Source organism: Myotis brandtii, unplaced genomic scaffold (genome assembly GCF_000412655.1).
Source record: "Myotis brandtii unplaced genomic scaffold, ASM41265v1 scaffold1460, whole genome shotgun sequence".
Classification (NCBI taxonomy): Eukaryota; Metazoa; Chordata; class Mammalia; order Chiroptera; family Vespertilionidae; genus Myotis; species Myotis brandtii.
In genome coordinates, this window is record NW_005355248.1 from 319,205 (window position 1) to 340,636 (window position 21,432).

Below are 21,432 nucleotides of genomic sequence, written 5' to 3' on the forward strand. Positions count from 1 at the left end.
CATAATTATTTATTATTATTTATTATTATTATTATTATTAAAGCCCTACTTCTTGTTATGAAATGGGGCCCAGGGAACACAGACTGGCTTTCTAAGTGTATAAGGAGCGACAGGACCTTTTTAATATTTTGATAAAAGATATACTGATTCGTAAGCAGAAATTGTCCTCCGTGATTTTGGCCTCTTTCTCTAAGAGCTTTATTGGGTAGGTGGGTGGGACTCTCTTTGCCAGGAGAGAGTAGGGGTGGAGGAACTGAAGCGCAGAGGCCCGTTTTCTGCTGCGTGCCATGTTAGCAACGAAGCCGGCGGTATCCTTCACGCCTCACACTCCATGCTGACCTCAGGCCGAGGACCATCCACCTCCCGACGAAGCCATGCACATGTGGCTTCCTACTAAATCCCCTACATCCCCACACCAACTCTCCTGCTTTAAATTCTTTTTATTATTGTTGACAATTCCCCATTTTCCCCTACCCTCTCCTCCCAGCCCCGCCCCACCCCAGGTTTGCTCAGTTAACATCAGTGACACTGACCTCCCAGTTTCTTCTAGAACAGCAGTTGTCAACCTGTGGGTCGCAACCCCTTTGGGGATCGAACGACCCTTTCACAGGGGTCGCCTAAGACCATCGGAAAACACATACATAATTACATATTGTTTTTGTGATTAATCACTATGCTTTAATTATGTTCAATTTGTAACAATGAAAATACATCCTGCATATCAGATATTTACATTACGATTCATAACAGTAGCAAAATTACAGTTATGAAGTAGCAACGAAAATAATTTTATGGTTGGGGGTCACCACAACATGAGGAACTGTATTAAAGGGTCGCAGCATTAGGAAGGTTGAGAACCACTGATCCAGAGGGTTGGAGTAAATTTTGGCTTTATTGGTTATGTTTATTTTTTTTAAATAAGGAGAATGTATGATTGTGCTATTTGTATAATTAAAAGTTAAATACTTTAATAACATTTATTTTGGGGCCACCATTTAACATTTTTCCCCACTTCTACCATCTCTACAACAGGCTGGTCTACTGCACTGCCTCTGATATGTAGTCAAGCAGCCAGCGCAGCCGGGTGTCTCAGCTCTCCGCTGGGCACTGGCACCCACGGTGGCTGAAGCTGTTCCTAAACCCCAGTCCCTGTGGCGGAAGCTTTGTTTCCCTGGTCTCCTTGCTGACAGCCCCTGTTGCTTCCAGGAGACAGTATTTTAATTATCAATGTGGCTGGTTTACTGAAAAGCAAATCTTGATTTAATACTGTCATAGGTTTATTTTAGGTTGAGCTTTCTATTTCATCTCTCTTTAAAAAAAATATTGAAAGGCATTTCTTATTTTATACATCTTAGTTTTTAATATAAATTTCATCTTGAATGGTTTTTATTTAGAAAAAATTGGCCTTAAAGTATTCTATGAATCCAATTTAGTATAGTCTGTATTTAATAGCATACTAAGAAAAGAGCAAACCAACACTGTAAACTGCAAATAATAGAGCTGCAATTAAATACTATTTGGGGGCCAGTCTCTTTCCACACTATTTTTTCAGTCATCTATTTTCCTGTGAGGTAAAGATGAAGAGACTAAAAGTAGTCAAATTAGTACATACACATGTTTCTGAGCTTGTCTGACATTTTTCAGAAAGAAAAAGCAGCAAGTCTATTGTAATCTGTGTTAAAAAGAAATAGCTAGTTCCTTTAATCTCATTTTACTTCAGTAAATTGAGATTGGCTAATAAGATTTGGAGTATTTTTTCCCAAGTACAAGATAAAATGGTCTCTATGCCAGTAAATGGAATTTTAGAACAATGCCATTTAAAATTCCTTCAGAGTATTTCTACCACCCCGGCTTGCAGAGGTGAGTGAGGGCCGGCTGCTCGGACGCCGATTCCTCAGGCCCCGAGCCAGTTGGGGCACCCGCCTGCCGAAACCCTGTCCAGCCCCAGCGGCCACTTAGAATGCCCGCTCCTCCACGAAGTCACACCAATCCCCAGTGGCAGTCGCATGCGGCAAGCGCTTCCCTCCCCCCCCACCCCACCCCCGTCCTTTCTCCTCACAGCCACTTGGAATGCCCGCTCCTCCACGAAGTCACACCAATCCCAAGTGGCAGTCGCATGTGGCAAGCGCTTCCCCCCCCCCCCCCCCCTAAAGCCCTGGTGCTCAGACACCTCATGGGGAAATGTTCGTCAGCGTCCAAAAACGTGTTAGAGCAGCAAGCATGCCGAGCGTAACCAGCTCCGTGAGTGCTGCAACACAAGCTTCAGGTCTAGTGACGAGGGGACAGCTAGACGGTCCATATTCCCACGATTTGCACCTAAATCAGAAGACAGTCATGCGTGACCCCCGGCAGGGCGGCCGCTGCGCATGAAACGTTGTCTCTCCCGCTTTGTCTTCCGCACAAAGCACAGCACAGCGCTCTGCGGCGTCGCTACGTCTCGGTGTTTATCTGGATTAAATTTAATTTCTTGAGCGCTAGCTTCCTGTCCACAAATTAAGGTGAATGACTTGAAGTTTCTGGAAAGCTAGTTTAAAGAGGGTGGCAGTCTCTACTTCTTTCACACCTGAGTCCAGCCATGCTGAATCCTTGTGAAATATTTTCATCCTATTTGACATCTAACAGCACGTACTGACATGTGAGCTAATTGTCAGCAGCAGTGATGATAACGTTTAGGACAATAGCATCTTTGAGAAACGAGATTTTATAAATAGTGCTCTGTAGGCAAGGCTGCCCGATCCCTCAGCAGGAGTTTCTTGGATGCCACTCTATGCCCCCTAATTCACTGACTGGCACCCTCCCAGCGGGTGTCTCGGTCTGTGAGATGTTGGAAGAGCTGATGCGGATGCTGGGAGGGGCTCGTCTCCTCCCTGACCTTCCCTATTCGCTCTCACCTCTGGCAATGTCACCCAGGTTACATCAAGCCAGGGTCTCTCTCCCCTTCCTGCTCCATGACTGTTGTCCCCGTTCCTTCCGGCAGCTGTGCAGTGCTCCGAGCTGCACACCGAGGAGCCGGTGCTGATGAACTGCTCCAGCCCTTGGGGCCATTTCAGCTATGGCACCACCTGCACCTTCCACTGTCCAGAGGGCCAGTCGCTCAATGGCTCGGCGGCAGCAGCATGCGGACCCGACGGCCAGTGGTCAGCGGCCACGCCCACCTGCCAAGGTACGTCTTCCTCTAGTTTCAGGAGCCACGCGGACGTGGAAAATAACCGAATCCAGGCTCTTCTCTGTATGGCTGGCAGTGGTCTCGCTTTCCGTCATGGGGTTTTCCCTGCATTTGGCAAGCGTTTCACAATGAATCAAGCCGAGCCTTCTTGCCTTCGCAGAGCAGAGGGGGTCAGGAGCAGCGCTCTGTGTGGGCAGAAGGCCCTCCTGCAGAGCTCAGATTTATGAAACGACTCCTCTCGTTGCTTTGTAATCTGGGGGAGGTAATACATCTTGAAGCTTCAAAATGTTTTAGACGGAGGATGATTATATGCAGCTTCCTCACGTGTCTCAGAGGACCTTTGATTATCACACGCCTCTAAAAACTAAAGACTCCACTGACTTCCTTAACGAAGCCCCGCCTGCTGTTAAGGGTCATTACATCCACCATCTTTCTTTCTTCTTCTTTTTTTCCCTCCACAGCTTGTCATGTCTTTTTCTTTCTGTAACTATATTTTTTATTGCAACAAAAATTACCCTGGCGTATTTTATTTGCCCAGACTTCCATTGCTTGGGTCTACCATGTGGCCATTTAATTCCTTTTCGTCCATCCTTGCCCTGCCTCCTTTGGAAATTGCGTTTGATACTAAAGCCTTGGGGTAAAATGTGCTTTTACGACTCCCAGGTTGCCAGTGCTGCCAAGGCCTCTGGTGATCCTCCTGGGAGGTTCCTGGGCGCCACCAGGAGCATGGTCTTTGACACAATGCACCCTAAGTCTGTGTGTGTGCGCTTGCTTGCAGGGGAGCCGCTGACCGTCCAGGAAGCCCTGACATATGTGGGTGGAGCAGTGGCCTCCACAACAGGCTTGGTGATGGGCGGCACACTCCTCGCTCTGCTCCGGAGGCGTTGCCGACGGAAAGGTAACTGGGGTGGAGGCGGGGGCTGTCCTTCGCTTCCGCTTTCCTGAGGTTTGGGGAGGGCTGGGGACCACAGCTGCAGCAGCACCTGTGGGAGAACATCTGCATTAGAAGAAAACATGACCTTGAGAACTGACTGCCCTCAGTCCTCTTTATAAACAACATTCTAAAAGCACAGATCCTCAGGTAAGGAGACTGGACATGGGCTTGGAATTCTGAACTTTTCAACACCCACCCTCCGTTATCACCAAAACGAAATGAAATCGTGTCTCGCTTCTCTCCTTCATCCCCTCCGCTAGTCTTTCATGCCCCCGTCATCTATTGACCAACTGTGTTAGGTGGTGGGACCCTGACTCCTGGTCCCTGGGATGGAGGGACGTGTAATCCAGGAGTGGAAATAGGCAAATGAGATCCGTGCTAACACCGAAGGGCAGAACTGGGTTGGACACAGTTACAGCCCGAGTGCTACAGGGACACAAAACGGAGGTGTCCCAACCAGCTGGGTAGCTCAGAACGGCTCTTTGCAGCTTAACGATGACGAATAGGAGGGATTTGTGGGGGAAAAGCAGAAGCAGTTCCAGGAGGAAAGATCTGGGAGGACCTAGAGGTGAGGCAGTTGGGGAGGTGCTAGGGCGTCTGGCCCCAAGAGGCCCATGGAAGAAGCGAGAAAGGAAGCTGGAGGCAGGAAGAGCCGCCCTGCTCATGCCTCGGTCTGAAAAGATGGATGTTCGCATGGACATGTGTGGAGCTAATGCCGGGTTTAAGCCGGGAAGGGACCAGAGCGGATGGAGACTCTGTAAGGGAAACGTGTTTATCAGGCTGCCCACCAAAAAGAGCTCTGGCCTGGGGATAAGAGGAGGGACCATTTCTTCAGGGTCAGAACATCCTTCCTCTGCCTGGCCCAAATGCTTAGCTGTCCCTAAGGTCAGAAACCTCTCTGGATAAGCTTATGGGGCTCCTCACCCTCCTCATGGAAAGTGACCAGGAGTGACCAGGGGCATCAGAGGGGCCGGGACTGTGCAGAGCCAGGTGAGGAAGTGTCTCTGTCAAAAGCACCTGCTGGAGTCCCCCTGGAGTTAGGGAGTCCCCCTGGAGTTAGGGACTCCTCCTGGAATTAGGGAGTCCCCCTGGAGTTAGGGAGTCCCCCTGGAATTAGGGAGTCCCCCTGGAATTAGGGAGTCCTCCTGGAGTTAGGGAGTCCCCCTGGAGTTAGGGAGTCCCCCTGGAATTAGGGAGTCCCCTGGAGTTAGGGAGTCCTCCTGGGATTAGGGAGTCCCGGCTCCTAATCTTATCTGCTCAGGGCAGGACCACTTGGTCCCTGCTCTACGCCCCCTCTGTCACAAAACCACCATGGCCCCGAGGCTGGCTGTGTAGTGCTCTCCTCTGGGACAGACAAGGAGTAACACTGTTTAAAAACCAAAGGTTTCCCCCCTCCCGCGCCCTCCCCCCCAGTCTCTCCATGCAGCATCAGTGCTTGCTTAACCCAACTCAGAAGGCAGACGCAAGAGCTCCTGAGACCCAGAAGTACGCTCCATGCTACGTTGGAACCACACTCTTCCTGCATTTCCCCCAAGTTCCTCCTTAGTTTAGAGACATTTCTAGGAAACCCTCTGGACCAGGGAGCAGGACCAGCAGGTTTATCCTCCTGTGTCTTTAATAATAAGCACATGTATGTGTGAGGATGGGGGACTTTCCCTTGATGTGACCGACTGGATGTTAAACTTCCTAGGATTCTGTGGTCGATTTCAGGACAGTGTTGCCTACTCTGTCCCTCCCCTGCAAATTCGTTATCACATTAAAGGCTCAGTGATGCCGTGTAATAAATATACTTGTTCTTCACTTGACCTGATACTTTAAAGCTTTGTTATCCACGAGATACTTCCATTGATAGGACGGCTGCCGTGTGTTAAGTTCCCACTATCACGGTTCCTGGTTTAGGTTAGGACAGAAGGCCTTTGATCGCTGACGTTACCATGGAGGGAGACAGCCACTGTTATGTTGGGATGGGTTTCTTTATGCCATTAACTTGCCCAAGTGTAGGCTGAGGGATTGTGACATGGGATGAGTGGCAGGGGCCTCGAGTGCCAAAGAAATGGGTCTTGAAAACCAATGGTCTCAACCACAACCACAACCAACCAAGGGGCAGGCACCAGACCCAGGAGGGGAGGCTGCTACTGAAAGGTCAGAGGGGAAAGGTGAGAGGTGAGAGGACTCTGGAGTTACATTTCAGGTGTTCAATTTTACCTAGAACAGGTAGGCCCTGCCTCTCAGGGAAGCTTGTCCCTTTAACGAGTCACCTGAAAAGCAGTCTACCTACCGACTCCCCCAGTAACTCCCATCACGGGTGACCTTTCTCCTCACCTTGTTTCCTCTTTAACCAATCACGGGTGTCTTCTTGCTTATTTCAGATGACGGGAAAGACCCTCTGAACCCTCACAGGTAAGATGGAACTGTTTTATGACTGAGTTCATTTTTCTAGTCTGACTTTTTAATTCGCCATAACATGTCAGAATGATTATACATAACACCCCTTTCTTGCAACAAAACAAAATGCACAGATAATATATCCTAACTACACACGTTTTAAAAGTCAGTAAGTGCCCTAATTATAGAATAAATAAAAATAGGAGGAAAGGTGAGTTACTGTAGAAATAAAAGGCTAAAGCTGGGGCACTGCACTGGTGGATCCCATGAGGTCATCAGAGGCACCTTCGGGTAGAATCACTAGGAAGGCAACAGCCACAGAGGACAACTGACGGGAAGATGGTAACAGTGACTCAAAAAGCCCAGAGGCGTTGCCAACCTGATGGATAAGTGATGCACGATTGGCAGAACGTCTGGAAAACCTGTTAAAATCTTCCTTCAACTCACAAGGCAGTTGCATTTTAGAAGATGTAAAAAAGCAACACATGCAAAACACCTTATTTATATGTGAAGCGGTGAAGTTCTGGGCTCTGAGACTTTTCCACCTTCATGAATATTGTGTAGAGAAGATACTGTAAAGTTGTACGGAGTGTAGGACAGTTGTTTTGTGTCCGTGCATATTAGGGCGTCCAGCATCCCTGTCCCTGCCGCCAATGTCAGTAGAACTCTTGATCGTTATGAAAATTAAAAAGCGCCTGTAGGGGGCAGTACTACCACACCTCAAACACTCCTGCAGGGATCTGATGGTCAAGTACCAAGGTAGGGATTTTGTAAGGACTTCCTCTCACCAAGAACAATCTGCAGCCCTATAGGGGGCGTAGCAGGCATTCAGCACCCAAGGCATCAACAATGGCTGCACCTGGGTATGAAAGGAGCTGTTAAGAGGCATCTAGATAACCCCGTTGGTGTTTCTTCTTTCCCTTTTAAAGCAGAATCCCAGGGGTGGGCGGTAACCCTCAGTCTGGAGAAACTATGTCCTGGACTGTGGTCACGGGCTAAGCACCATGTGGCAGGTCATCTTTGTGTTTCTGTTCTTTAGCCACCTGGGGACATACGGAGTTTTCACAAATGCTGCATTTGACCCGAGCCCTTAAGGTAAGTTACCAATGAAGACTTATTTAATTTGTTTTAAATATATATTTTTTATTGATTTCAGAGAAAGAAAGGGGGAGGGAGAAACAATGATGAGAGAATCATTGGCTGCCTCCTGCACGACCCCTATTGGGGATCAAACCCCCAACCCGGGCATGTGCCCTGACTAGGAATCGAACAGTGACCTCCTGGTTTGTAGGTTGATGCTCAACCACTGGGCCACACTGGCCAGGCATAAAGGAAATAGAACAGTAAGGTGAAGGGGAAGATTTTAAAGTTTGGCTTTAGCCAAGACCGGTTTGGCTCAGTGGATAGAGCGTCGGCCTGCGGACTGAAAGGTCCCAGGTTCGATTCCAGTCAAGGGCATATACCTTGGTTGCGGGCACATCCCCAGTGGGAGGTGTGCAGGAGGCAGCTGGTCGATGTTTCTCTCTCATCGATGTTTCTGACTCTCTATCTCTCTCCCTTTCTCTCTGTAAAAAATCAATAAAAATATATTTTAAAAAAATAAATAAAAAAAATAAAGTTTGGCTTTATACAATCATGAGTTAAATTTTAAGTATGTAGTAAATTTTCAAGCCATGAAGGAAACTGTGTTGGCATAGGGGACAGGCATGACAGTAGAATGACAATAGAAAGAGCATTCATATGAGGATTTTCACACACACACACACACACACACACACACACACGGTGACACGGTCTAGTGACACTTATTTCAGGATGGATGGCCTTCCCTTCAATGACTCGTAAGTGACATTAACACTGTGGCTTGAGAACCAGAAGTCTTGACCACTGGAAAAATTTTACAAACTCTTACGGAGACAATGCCCTCGTGGCTGGAAAAGGAAAATAGCCTGACACGCCTCTCCCAAGCAGCCCAGTGAGCAGTTGATTCTAAGAAAAGTAGCCTCGATGGCAGAAAATCTGGCCTCCAGAAAGATTCTATTGGGCCTTGGGGACAGATGTGAAGAGGGCTTTCTTTCTTTTATTTTTTAAAAGGGAATGTAATTAGTATCTTTTGGGTCATTTTCAGAGACCTGTCCTCTCCTGGCCACCTCACTCCTCCTCAGAGGACGCTATTGTTGAACATCGGGCTTCCTGCGAGACTTGACGGACTGGAGCGCCTGCTGCAGTTTTCTGTAAATGCTTGTGAGGAAAGGACAAGGCGTTTCCTTTAGGTCCACTCTGGACCAGAGCAGAAGAAACGGACTCTCCACGCACCGCCTTCCTGCCCCCTCTCCTGGCCGAGTGCTGCTGCCAGCTGTCACTAGAATACTAATGAGCCAAAGCTCGGAGCCTCTGAGCCACCAGAAGACCAGTCTGCGGAGAAAGAAGAATGGCTCCTTAGTTCTGGACTGGAGGGAGGCCTCCTGGACTTTCTGGAAGGAGCCAGTGCCTCTGCCTGGAGGGGTTTCTGTAAGGCCTCTGGGTCCCCAGGGTGTGTTTATGACCCGCCTAGACCTCTGCTGCAGAGGCATCCAGAGCGGCCTCCAGGGGCACCAGAGGCTGCAGACGACCAACCGAGAACCAGGACAGGACGGACATGTCACTGTGATGGTCCCTCCAAGGTCACTTTCCCCCAAAGATCCATATTCAAAGGTGTCATTAAAAGGATTCCCCCCAAATGCCACGTTATAGTATCTGATGTTTTGTTCAATAGGGTCTGTGTCCATCACTTTGTTTACATTAATATAATGAACAACTTCACGGCTGGACCCTTCCATCAGCTGGCCATTATGTCGCACCACCTTCCCACAGGGAGGAAACCAGAGAAGCACAAAGAGTCTTCATCCCCTGAGTGTCCTCGGGTAGAATGGGTGTGTTTTACACATTCTTTAAGTGTTTGATTGTCCTAGCCAGTTTGGTTCAGTGGATAGAGTGTCAGCCTGCGGACTGAAGGGTCCCAGGTTTGATTCCTGTCAAGGGCACATACCTGGGTTGTGGGCTTGATCCCCAGTAGGGGATGTGCAGGAAGCAGCTGATCAATGATTCTCTCATCATTGATGTTTCTATCTCTCTCTCTCCCTCTCTCTCCCTTTCTCCGAAATCAGTATATATAGAAATCACAGGTTTGATAAACAGGCTGTTGAAAGTTACACAGTGTTATCTGGAACTAATCAAACATAGCTGTCTCGCCTCTGTGACTGTGAGGCAATGAGCATGCCATGCGGACTGAATGACACAGACAAACATGCCAATAAAAATGGTGAAACAGTATAACCGAAGGTCACAAGACTTTTGCAAGAATTTTGATAGGAACCTTGGGGTTGAGGGACACAGATCTTTTAAAGGTTCCCAGATATGCTGTCATTCATATCTCTGACTGCCAATCACTAGGCGAGGTCTCACAGGACCATGCCGATCAGCCCTGTCTCTGGAGTCAGAGCCTACACTTTCTGAAAGCTCCCCGGGGAATCTGGATGGGTTCCCGGCTGATAATATAGATACCAGGGTGTCCTGCCCATGAAGAGCTTCTGGCCTAGTTGGGGAGACAGCAGACACCCACCCGAAGTACTAGAAGGCAACCAACATGACGTGTATGTGAAGAGTGTTGGAGGAGTTCACAGAATGGAAAGGCCCATTCGAGCCCAGAATCAAGGTGACAGCAGAACTCTGATGGGACTTTAGAGAGTGGAGGGAGCGGGCATTCTACGTTATAGAATAATAGCAGCCAAGGGGCAAAGGCAGAGGGCCGTGTGTAGGGGGTGAAGCGTTGAGGAGCTTGGCTTCATCTCGACCTCACACAAGGTGCCCATGACAGTTCATTGAATCTGCCGAGACGAATCCTAAAACAGGGGCTTAGGAGGCACATAGGTTCAGGGAACGTGGGACAAGCCATCATGATGCTTCAGACAATATAATTCTCTGATTCTCTATCAATAGCAAAACAAGACCTTCAGGCAGAGTGAAAATAGACAGGTGGCAGAAACATAAGGGACTCTGGAGGCAGGAAAAACACAGCCCTGATAATGAACACGTGCTCAGTGCCTTCCCACTGCCAGGAGTTACACACATTACAGTGTTCTTTTATCCCCCCAACGACACTATCAGGGAACTGTTATCATCTCCCCTATTGGGCAGATGGCAAATCTGAGCTGCAAAGAGGGTGAGTAACTCAGCCAAGACAACACAGCTTGTGAGTGGGACTGAAACCTGGCCCACTGTTTCTCCCAGCCACACTCATGAGGCCCTCCTCTCTGTTGTTGCCTTCAGTGGCCACAGCCCGGGTTAACACAGATCTGTGCGTGGGCAGAAGTCCGGTCAGTGGTCCAGGCCGATGGACCCGGTCTTGTGCTCATCCCCTTGCTTCCTCACCCGCTGAAGACACATCCCTGTGCCCAGGCACAGTGCACACGCCCTTTCCTGAGGGCAGGACAGTGCTGTGTTAAAGGTGTTGGTCCCATTGCACCGGGAACCGCAGAGGGTCTGGCGAGAGTGATTTTCGCCCAGGGCAGTTTTGTGGTGGGTCAGTGGTTCTCAACCTGTGAGTCGCGTGACCCCTTTGGGGGTTGAACGACCCTTTCACAGGGGTCGCCTAAGACCATCGGAAAACACATATATAATTACATATTGTTTTTGTGATTAATCACTATGCTTTAATTATGTTCAATTTGTAACAATGAAAATACATCCTGCATATCAGATATTTACATTACGATTCATAACAGTAGCAAACTTACAGTTATGAAGTAGCAACGAAAATAATGTTATGGTTGGGGGTCACCACACCATGAGGAACTGTATTAAAGGGTCGCGGCACTAGGAAGGTTGAGAACCACTGTGGTGGGTGCTGAGGGCTCTGGCTGCCTGGCTTAGAGGCTGGAAGTGCAGGAATCAGTTTTGCCTGTGGCTTATGCACCCCGGCACTGCCCCACCTGCTGGAGCCTCTGAGCTCTGCGCTCTCTTCACCTGTAGTGAAACAGTCACGAACCTGGGCGCCCTCCTCTTGTCTCCCAGGGCAGTGACCTCGCCAACCCCTCTTCCTGGAAGAGCCCAGGAGGCGGGACAGCCCGAGGCTGCGGCTGAGGCGCCTGCAGAGGTTGCAGGGAGGACACTGCCACCCACAGCCTCCCGAGCTCACTGCAGCAGGGACAGCAGACGCCCAGCGGTGCAGCAGAGCTTGGCTGGGGGCGCCGAGGGCAGGAGCAAGAAAGAACCATGTCCCCAGGCTGCCCGCGCCTGTGGGTCCTGCTGGTCCTGGGCTCCAGCTGGGCAGGCTGGGGGGCCACCCACAGCCTCCGAGCTCACTGCAGCAGGGACAGCGGACGCCCAGCGGTGCAGCCAGAGCTTGGCTGGGGGCGCCGAGGGCAGGAGCAGGAAAGAACCATGTCCCCAGGCTGCCCGCGCCTCTGGGTCCTGCTGGTCCTGGGCTCCAGCTGGGCAGGCTTGGGGGTCCCGGGGGCCGAGGCCGCGCGGCTGAGGCAGTTCTATGTGGCTGCGCAGGGCATCAGCTGGAACTACCACCCGGAGCCCACAAACCCCAGGTAAGGCAGGGGTGGCGTTCGTGGGCTTCTGTGAGAGCTCACTCGACTCCTCTTAGGCAGAGTTCCCTTTGCTGATCCTGCTCGGAGTCTGAGGATATTGAAAAGATGCAGTTTGATTGGCTAGAAGCTTCTTTCAAGTTTGCTGATAACACAGTTTAGTTAGTATGCTGGATTGTTGATTTAATGTATTGATTGGTTCAAAAGCACCAGGCACCCACCCCCTCGCTAGCCCTCTGCAAACTCCTGTTCTAGAATTTTAGTGGTCTAGCATTGTTATGGAGCTTCTAGTTGCATTTATTCCATTCTCTACATCGCTTCATCTTCTAAAACTAAACCTTGTGCTTTATTATATGCAGATTATTCAATAACGACTGCCATCATTTTGTTGTTTTCTTATAAATAACTTCCAAAGCATCATTAGTCCCTAAAAATGCAACATTTTTATTCTTTTTTCCTCACTTAATCTTGGCAGTTTGAGTGGGGTCCCTATGAAAAGGCAGAGATGCAGCTAAGAGGAGGTTTAAATAATAAAACTCTATCTTTGAGTCGGAAACCACTTTTCCCAATTGAAAGGCTAAAAATAAAACTTCCCAGAAACGAGACAAATTACAGGATTTGCTCAATATTTCCAGTTGGTTAGATTTTTACTTGTTTTAATGGTAAATCTCTTAGTGTGGCTCATTTTTTAAAAAAAACTTAACATCAGACTTTGAATGATTGCGAAAGACGTGTTCCCCTTTTACAATTACAAAGCGATCTACCAAGAGATATTGTAATATTTTCAGTCTTTTCGTGTATAACCTTAGCCCTTTTAAAATTTCCTTAGTAAGGTTTATTTTGGAGGGTATTACATACTCTCTTGGTCTTGTAATAAGAAATCCCTCTTTTTTTAAAAAAAATACAAATCATCTTAAATATTTCATTTCATGGTGATAATCAGAGTCTCACGCACACTGTACGGAGCTGCCATTAACTAAAACCCCCAGGAAGATAAGTTTTTCCAACACTGATCTTTCCTGCTCTTGAGAATACTGACTTGGTTGCTGGCTTTCCTGTGGCCGCTGTGCTACGCTTGGAAACGTGGTCTTTCTTCCATAGTTAATGCTGAAAGCTGGGGGCAGGACCACAGAGGTCAAAAGTCGGATTCACGTGTTGAGTCCACAGGGAGCCACAGTTGGTCATGCCATCCATCCTCTTGCTCCGCGGCTGAGTTCCCAGGATTCTGGGAAGAGTCTTTCTTCTGGTATCAACTATTGAATCAAAACCATAGAAGGATAAACCAGACCAACGCTCCATATTGAACCTCAAATCATGTCATTTCCCTCTAGTACTTTCCGGTGGAAAATCTGTATGACTGGCTGCTTACATTAAGAACTTGCTCTAAATTGTCCTACACTGAGAACTAACTGATACTATATGGAAATGGACATTTGGCAATCAATCCCACCCCTTGCCAAAGTCCATTTTAGCACAAAGCAAAGATCTTTCCCTTTAGTTCATCTAAAATTAGCAGAGCAATGCCTTTAGAGGTTAAATATATCTATTATTCTTGCTGCAGGCCTGAAGTGACTGTTTCTAGAAATTTCCTTAAGAAAACTTGTTCAGTCATTACATGCATGTAGTAACAGATATTTTTTAAATGCATATATAGCCCTAGCTGGTTTGGCTCAGTGGATAGATCGTTGGCCTGCGGACTGAAAGGGCTCAGGTTCAATTCTGGTCAAGGGCACATGCCCGGGTTGCAGGCTTGATCCCCAGTGTGGGGTGTGCAGGAGGCAGCCAATCAATGATTCTCTCTCATCATTGATGTTTCTCTCTCTCCCTCTTCTTCCTCTCTGAAATCAATAAAAATAAGAATGCATATATATTCATCATGCATATTATTTGAATTCATATCATCTCTAACTTTCTGTTCTGACAGATTATTTTCCAGGAGCCATTCAACTTTTTCAAAAATCAAAACAAATATGCCTCAACATGCTCACACAATATATATATATACAGTCAAATATGTTAGAAAACACACGTCTATTCAACTTACTCCACATAAAAGACTGATTTTTCCTAGTAGAGCTTTTACACCATCATCTATATTCCTGTATTTAGAGATCTGGGATGGGGAGGAGGAAAAAATTTTCAATTTTACTAACAACCAAATAAATAAAAATGGAATTCCACGTTAGGGATAAAATCAGGGCCCTTGGGTTCTAAGAACTCTAGAGGTTGTTTAGTTCATTTTCAACTTCTCTGTCCTCACCTTCTGCTCCCCCCACACCCTGAGCACCCATATTCCTAGTGTCCAGTTCCTATTCCACTGCGAACCCACTGCTTCCTATAGCTGGTCATCCCAAAAGCACTTACTCATTCTGCCCCCAAACATTAACACAGTTCTTATATCTCACAAAAAATTACAAAGATTATTACAATTACAGATTTTTCTGTTTGCTGGGAAAACCTGAAGGCTGAGCACCAACTTTTATTAACTTTTAAATTATTACTAGCTAACTCTAAGTCCTTTGCTGGTAGCAACTTATTTAATACTCATAACAATTCTGAGAGGAAGATTTTACTATTATTCCCATCTCACATTTGTAGCAACAGAGGAACAAATGGGTTTAGTAAGCTATTCAAGGTTACACAGTTAATAACCACATGGTTTAAACACAGACACTCTGACTCCCCTGTCCGCCCAGCCACTGTAACACGCAGAGGTCACGGCCTCTGGGGAGGGTCTCCCACGTATGCCCTGACTATGGCTGGGCCACTGTCTCTAGGTTAGGAAGCTTGACAAAGCCAACCTGGTCAGCTCATTTAGACATTTTAAGAAATGTCCCCCAATTATCTTCCCTTTACCTTTATCTTTGAGTTTGAGACGAGGATAGGAATGAAGTGTCCCAGGAATCTCCTCCCTCCCTCTGTGAATTCTTTACCAGGAACACAATGGGTCCACCTTTTCTGAATCTTGGCTCTACCCCTTATCCAGGGACAAGTTACTTAAACTCTCTGAGAGTTAGTTTGCTCATTTGTTTGTTCCCAGCGTGAATCCAGGGCTTTTACTCAATTACCATAGCCAACTTCTCAACTAGAAGTAGGATCCACCAAATCAGTTCTTTACAACGTTGCCCAGTAGCTTACCTCTGTATTTGACTGACCAGCTGAAAATAGCCCACATATTTATTCATAAAGGATGTGATCATTTTTTAATCATTTAAACTCTAAACCTGAAGTTTGGGTTCACATGACCATCTTGGGTTCTTCTTCAGAAAATTGGTTCTGAGTTAGGTCAGGCTTAATTTGTGACAGAATGATGATCACTGCAGAATATTCTTGAAGAGACCAACAATTATTGTTATCAGTGTCATTTATTGTTCATATTTATAAAACCATGGGTTTCTGAAATATAATTAAAAATACTATTGCTCCTAGGACATGAGAGATTTCATCCTTTCCTTTTTTCCTTTGGCACGTGAGTAGATGTCAGACATACATTTTAAATTAATTTTTGTATTTTATTTCCAGTTTGAATCCTTTTGCAACAACTTTTAAGAAAATTGTCTACAGAGAGTATGAAGCATATTTTCATAAAGAAAAACCACAATCTAAAACTTCAGGTAAGCATGAAACACATATTCTCTAATTTGATATTATCTACATCTAAAATATCCATTTAGTGGTATTTTATAGAATGTGAGTTTTTGTTGTTTTAACCAGTATAGGCTACATAATTTGTGGAGCCCAGGGCAAAATGAAAATGAAATTCACATTATTGAGAATTTCAAAGCAGTGACAGCGAAAAATGGAGGCAAGCTGGGCCCTGTGTGGTTTCACAGGCCACAAGTCACACGCCCACGGAGCCAGCTGTTTTTAACCTTGACCAAGAAGCTGAAAAGGTCTTTTAAGTGTTTGAATTTTTATTCATTCATCTGACAAGCTGTGACTGAGCACGTGCTCTAGGCGGGGCCTTGCACTGGGTGCTGTGGGTGCTGTGGGTGCCACGGGGACAAGACAGGCAGCCCAGGCTGAGGGTGCGACGAGCCTGAGCTAACGGTCCTTCCTCCCTCTGCTCCCTGCACTCGTTCAAAGGAACTGCAAGTGGCTGTTCTGGGTTCTTCTGCGTCTGCCTTTCCCGGCTCCTGTTTTATTTAGTGTGCTGTGCACAACAGCTACCACTTTTAAAGAAAAGTCTTCTTCCTTCCTTAGTTCTTCTTTAACCAAGGAAAGCGGGTCGCACGCATTGGGGTCTGAAATATGGCACCATATTTTCACAGGAACGACAGAGGTCAGCAAGCGAGAACTTCCTCTAGTTGGGTCCCTGGTCACTGATTCACTGGGCCTTCCCTGACCAGTGTGGCCTGCACTGTGTCCCAGGCTCACTCTTCTGCCTGTCTATCATCCCACTCGCCCCCACCTCCTCTGATCTCCCTTGATCTCCCCTCTTTCCTGGACGGGAGCCTTCCCCATTAGCAGTAAAACAAACGACAGCTATGTTCAGGTTAACTTTCATCTAGAACAAAACTCCCCTCCACCCTGCTTCACTCTCCTTTCTCTCCCCCCTCCTTCACTATCAATTGCCATCTGAAAGGCCCACTTCATTCCCTGTGGTGTCACTTCCTCTCCCTGCGCTCCCTCTCTAACCTGCTCTGAGGGAGCCCACTAGAATGACTCTCAGAAGAGGCCCCTGTGGCTGCGGGACGCCAGAGCCAACGGTTTCTTTCCAGGTCTTTCCCGACTTGACATTCCTAGCACAGTTAATGCTCCCCTCTGGAAACTATCTCCTTTCCTGGGGGGAACTCAGAGATAACGCCTTCCTGAAACTTGGCCCCACATGGGAGGAGCGACAGGGTGGTTCTGAAAAGGAATAAGGGGTTGGAGGATATTTTGGAATTTTATAAAAAAGAACACAGTGACTTAAAATATCTAAGGGCTCAAGGAAGAATCCAATAGAAAAGGAGCAGATAAAGTCTCTGAGGGACGGAGTCAGGCTCAGAAGAAACAGGGTGTGATCAGCTGCGGTAGGAGACACACTGCCTTCCCCAGGGCTGGAAGGTTACTCATCAAGTTAAGTTTGTAGCCCTGGGCAGGAGGGCAAGGCTCTCCCAGCCTCTGCTGCGGAGTCAACTCATGTTCATAACTCAATTCCAACCTTAGCACACACCTAAGAACTTTTTAATTAAATTAAATTATAGGTGGGTAAAGGGAAAGTGAGCCAGGAAACATTAATGAGGCCTGGGGAGAAAATAAATCGGGCGGGTATTTAGAATCCTCTCTTTTGTGGCTTTTGCCAAGTTAACTGAACTTGAGTGGCACTGTGTCCCAGGCTCACTCTTCTGCCTGTCTATCATCCCACTCGCCCCCACCTCCTCTGATCTCCCTTGATCTCCCCTCTTTCCTGAACGGGAGCCTTCCCCATTAGCAGTAAAACAAATGACAGCTATGTTCAGGTTAACTTTCATCTAGAACAAAACTCCCCTCCACCCTGCTTCACTCTCCTTTCTCTCCCCCCTCCTTCACTATCAATCTGAAAGGCCCACTTCATTCCTTGTGGTGTCACTTCCTCTCCCTGCGCTCCCTCTCTAACCTGCTCTGAGGGAGCCCACTAGAATGACTCTCAGAAGAGGCCCCTGTGGCTGCGGGACGCCAGAGCATTTTAACATCCATTTTTATGCAGCCTCTTCCTAAACTCCCAAAGTTGCTGAACTATGAACCCTGGAGGGCAGGGATGACGTCTTATTCATCTTTGGATCCTGGTAGTAGTTGATACAGGAGGCGAATCTGGTGTCCAGGGAAAGCCTCAGATACTGATGAGGAGATCTGGGTTTGAACACTGCCCTTGACTCGTGACCTTCCCCTCCCAGCCTAGTTCTGCCATTCGTACCTCTCCCTGTTTCCACTCGTCAGGTGGGTGTGATTCTAGCTGAGCCTGAAGGGGAACCGCCATGCACCCCACTCCATAGCAGGAGCCCAGACCCCGATGCAGGACTGGAGGTCTGAAGACCGATGCCTGCCCAGTGGACAGGGGGAGGGAGGGACTGGGGCCATTTTCAGGAATTCTGTCTTATGCTTTTGAACAGCTAGTTTTGAGTCTTTGCACCTTTTCAAAGAAAATTATGACATGTTTGTCCCTGAAGGTTCTAAAAGAGCTGCAACGATGGGCGACCTGTTTTCTATAATGCGTTCTTCACCTGAGAGCAGGGGGTGGGTCAGCTGACCTCCCTGTGGCCGTTCCCAAGGCCCCAGCTGCAGGAAGTTGGGCACCGGCTGTGCTACCTTCCTGGGCCCCCAGCTTGACTTGGGCCCTGGGGAGGGGGGTGGGAAAGGTTTCAGGGCATCTGGCCGACAGGGGAGCTGAGCAGCAGCTCAGGAACATTCGGCCATGTGTTTGCCTTCACGCATGAAGGCGTTTGAATTGCCTTGATGAAAACATTCCTTTGTTTTGCCCTAATTCTGAAGAAGCAGAAGGGAGGCTAAATAAATTCACTGCCGTTGGAGGTCTCATTAGGTTAAACAATTTGTAAGGCTTATTCTGGGCATCTGGTATGTGCAGCCACGAGATGCCAACAAGCAAATCAACCAAGCAAGGCCACCATGGCAACGAAATGCAGGGACAGTGTGAGCGGAGTCTGCACACATGGGCCTCGTGGGCATCCCGGCAGGTGGGAGCAGCCAGCGGGAGCTTCGCAGGGAGCTAGGACTGAGCGTAGCAGCCAGAAGAGAGGGGTCAGCCGGGGTCAGAGTGGTCAGGAGTCAAGACTGGTGTAGACCGTTCCAGGAAAGGGGGTCTGTACCCACCCTGGGGAAGGTGGTAGAGAAAGCATTGGTCCAGGAGTCCAGAGACCTGAATGTCAGCCCCAGCAATGCCACCGAACCACTGGCTGGCCCTGGGCAAGCCGCCCTCCCTGCTCCCGTGGTAAGCCCTGTGAAGCCAGGGAGGGCACCTATGTTACTCAGCATTGCAAGTCTGACCCAGGAAAACGTGGGTGCTCAATTACTATTTGTTGAATAAACGAATGAATGAATGAATGAATGAGAGATGGGAGGTGGTTACAAGCTCAGGATCTAGTCAGACAGGTTTTGCTTTGCCCACAGCTCTGCTCATTGGGGCAAGCTAGGGAAGCAGAAGTAGGAGGAACGCCCGAGGCCCAGTTTCCTGCCCTGTAAAATGAGGATCTTACCAACTACCTTAAAGAGGTGTCGGGAGGATTAACGTGAGGATGTACATGCGTGACTATCCTGCGGGGACAGTGGGTGGAGCCCTGCGATCAGCACCATCCCCGCTGCCAGTGGGTGCGGGTGAGCTCCGTGGTGCTGACGCCTGCTGCCCCCGTGATGCCTAAAGGCCAGAAGCCAACCCCACGAGACCTAGTGGGTGGCTTGGAAGTGGGGGCAGTCCATTCCTGCCACCTGTTGACATAAGGCTCTGGTGATGGGTTCTCCAGCTGTCGAGGACATTGGTGTCAGGCAGGAGCACAGACTCAAAGGCAGGGCCCCGACTCCACCCGCAGAGACCCGTTCACTGGGGCTAAGCTGGTCCTTGGGAACCTGGGCCCAGGTGATCCTGCAGGAGGCCCGGGGACTGCACCTTGGGAAGCTCTAGACTGTGATTCCTCAAAACTCGGAGCAGATGTCCTGTCCCCTCACCCCCCACGCAGGGCTGGTCCTCCAGCCTCTGCCCGCAGCATTCTGCCCGTAGCTCAGCAGCAGCTGCTACCTGTGTCCATCTCCAACGGGCTGTGGCTCCTTGAGGACAGGACCTGGCACAGCCCCTGGCGTGTAGGAAGGGAAACCTCTCTTAGCTCCTGCACCTGACCCGCTGTCCTGCTGTGTTTCCATCGACGTAGCTGATTATTAACTCAGTTGCTCCGATTAGAAGCCTCGGGTCATCCTGGCTTCTCTCTCTCTCATGCCACATCCAACACGTCAGCAGTGCTGGTGGCTCTGCCTCCAGAATTCAGAGCCCAACCTCTGCTCACCACTTCTCTGGCCCGATGTGCTGTTGCCTCATCTCTATCGCCAAGTCCTGCTTCCACTCTCTTCACCACACAGCAGCAGGGGTGAACTTTTTGCCTGTTTTTTTTTCTTTTTCTTTTTTAGGATGAACTTTTAAAATGCATCAGACCCCACCTCCCTGCTGCACAAAGCCGCCTCGACTTCCCATTTCATTTAGAAGAAAACCCAAGGTCCTTGCTGTGACCGTAGGGCTTTAAGGGCCCTGCCCCTACCGTCTCTTCTCACTCTGCCCAGGCTGGGTTGTTTGTTTTGTTTTCTTTGTTTGTTTGTTTGTTTACTGTTTTTTGAAAACATCAAGCTCAATCCTGCCTCCAAGACTTTGAACTTGTCCGAGAACTGTGTGATTTTCTCCCTCACTTCACTTTGTCCCTCTAAAGTAGCCTGTTACCCTCCCTTATGTCACCCTGGACAGTTGAAAATGAACATCTGCCCTAAAGGGACCTGCCCCCACCGTCTCTTCTCACTCTGCCCAGGCTGGGTTGTTTGTTTTGTTTTCTTTGTTTGTTTACTGTTTTTTGAAAACATCAAGCTCACTCCTGCCTCCAAGACTTTGAACTTGTCCAAGAACTGTGTGATTTGCTCCCTCACTTCACTTTGTCCCTCTAAAGTAGCTTGTCGCCCTCCCTCATGTCACCCTAGACAGTTGAAAATGAACATCTGCCCTAGCCTGTTTGGCTCCCTAAATAGAGGGTCAGCCCATGAACTGAAGGGTCTTGGGTTCGATTCCAGTCAAGGGCACGTACCTCAGTTGCAGCCCAGGTCAGGAGGCAACCAATCGATGTGTTTCTCTCACATCCATGTTTCTCTCAGTCTGCCCCCCTCCCTTCCACTCTCTCTAAAAATAAGTAAATAAATAAATAATGGACATCTTTCTTTTCTTGGCCAAAGACGGTAGGTCATCTCTAAGGAATGACAGTGGGTCAGAATTGGGGGACACAGTGAGAACGACCGCTCCTACTCCTCGGCTTGCTTTGAGCCAAGCCAAGCGTTTCTCCCTTCCTGTCCTTCGCGGGCTGCACACAATGCTGAGCTTATGAGGCGGTAAAGCCTTACAGATGGAAGATAAGCAGGTCAACCTCAGAACCTGAGGGCTGACCGCAGTCACTCATGGGATTCTCTGCATGGTGTGTGTGTGTATGTGTGTGTGTGCATGTGCGTGTGTGTGCGTGTGTCAGCTCTGTCTTTTGTAATCCTGACATAGTTATCTTTGCTTCCCTAGGACTTCTTGGGCCTACTTTATATGCTGAAGTTGGAGACATCATGAGAGTTCACTTTAAAAATAACGCAGACAAGCCCTTAAGCATCCATCCTCAAGGGATTAAGTACAGTAAGTCCTCAGAAGGTAAGAGGAGTTTCCTATC

General features: G+C 48.3%; 2 protein-coding genes across 2 annotated transcripts in view; both read left to right on the forward strand.

Moving 5' to 3' along the window:
- SELP (selectin P (granule membrane protein 140kDa, antigen CD62)) overlaps positions 1 to 9,210 on the forward strand; it is a 36,536-nt gene extending 27,326 nt beyond the window's left edge. The window contains exons 11-16 of the mRNA XM_014535582.1: positions 1,835 to 1,860; positions 2,978 to 3,163; positions 3,945 to 4,064; positions 6,470 to 6,500; positions 7,525 to 7,580; positions 8,614 to 9,210. Coding sequence (XP_014391068.1) covers positions 1,835 to 1,860; positions 2,978 to 3,163; positions 3,945 to 4,064; positions 6,470 to 6,500; positions 7,525 to 7,579 — 418 coding nt within the window. The 3' untranslated portion in view covers position 7,580; positions 8,614 to 9,210. The remainder of the gene's footprint in view (positions 1 to 1,834; positions 1,861 to 2,977; positions 3,164 to 3,944; positions 4,065 to 6,469; positions 6,501 to 7,524; positions 7,581 to 8,613) is intronic.
- A 2,600-nt stretch (positions 9,211 to 11,810) lies between these two features.
- F5 (coagulation factor V (proaccelerin, labile factor)) overlaps positions 11,811 to 21,432 on the forward strand; it is a 60,393-nt gene continuing 50,771 nt past the window's right edge. The window contains exons 1-3 of the mRNA XM_005861214.2: positions 11,811 to 12,064; positions 15,584 to 15,675; positions 21,291 to 21,413. Of these exons, the coding sequence (XP_005861276.1) occupies positions 11,907 to 12,064; positions 15,584 to 15,675; positions 21,291 to 21,413 (373 nt within the window). The 5' untranslated portion in view covers positions 11,811 to 11,906. The remainder of the gene's footprint in view (positions 12,065 to 15,583; positions 15,676 to 21,290; positions 21,414 to 21,432) is intronic.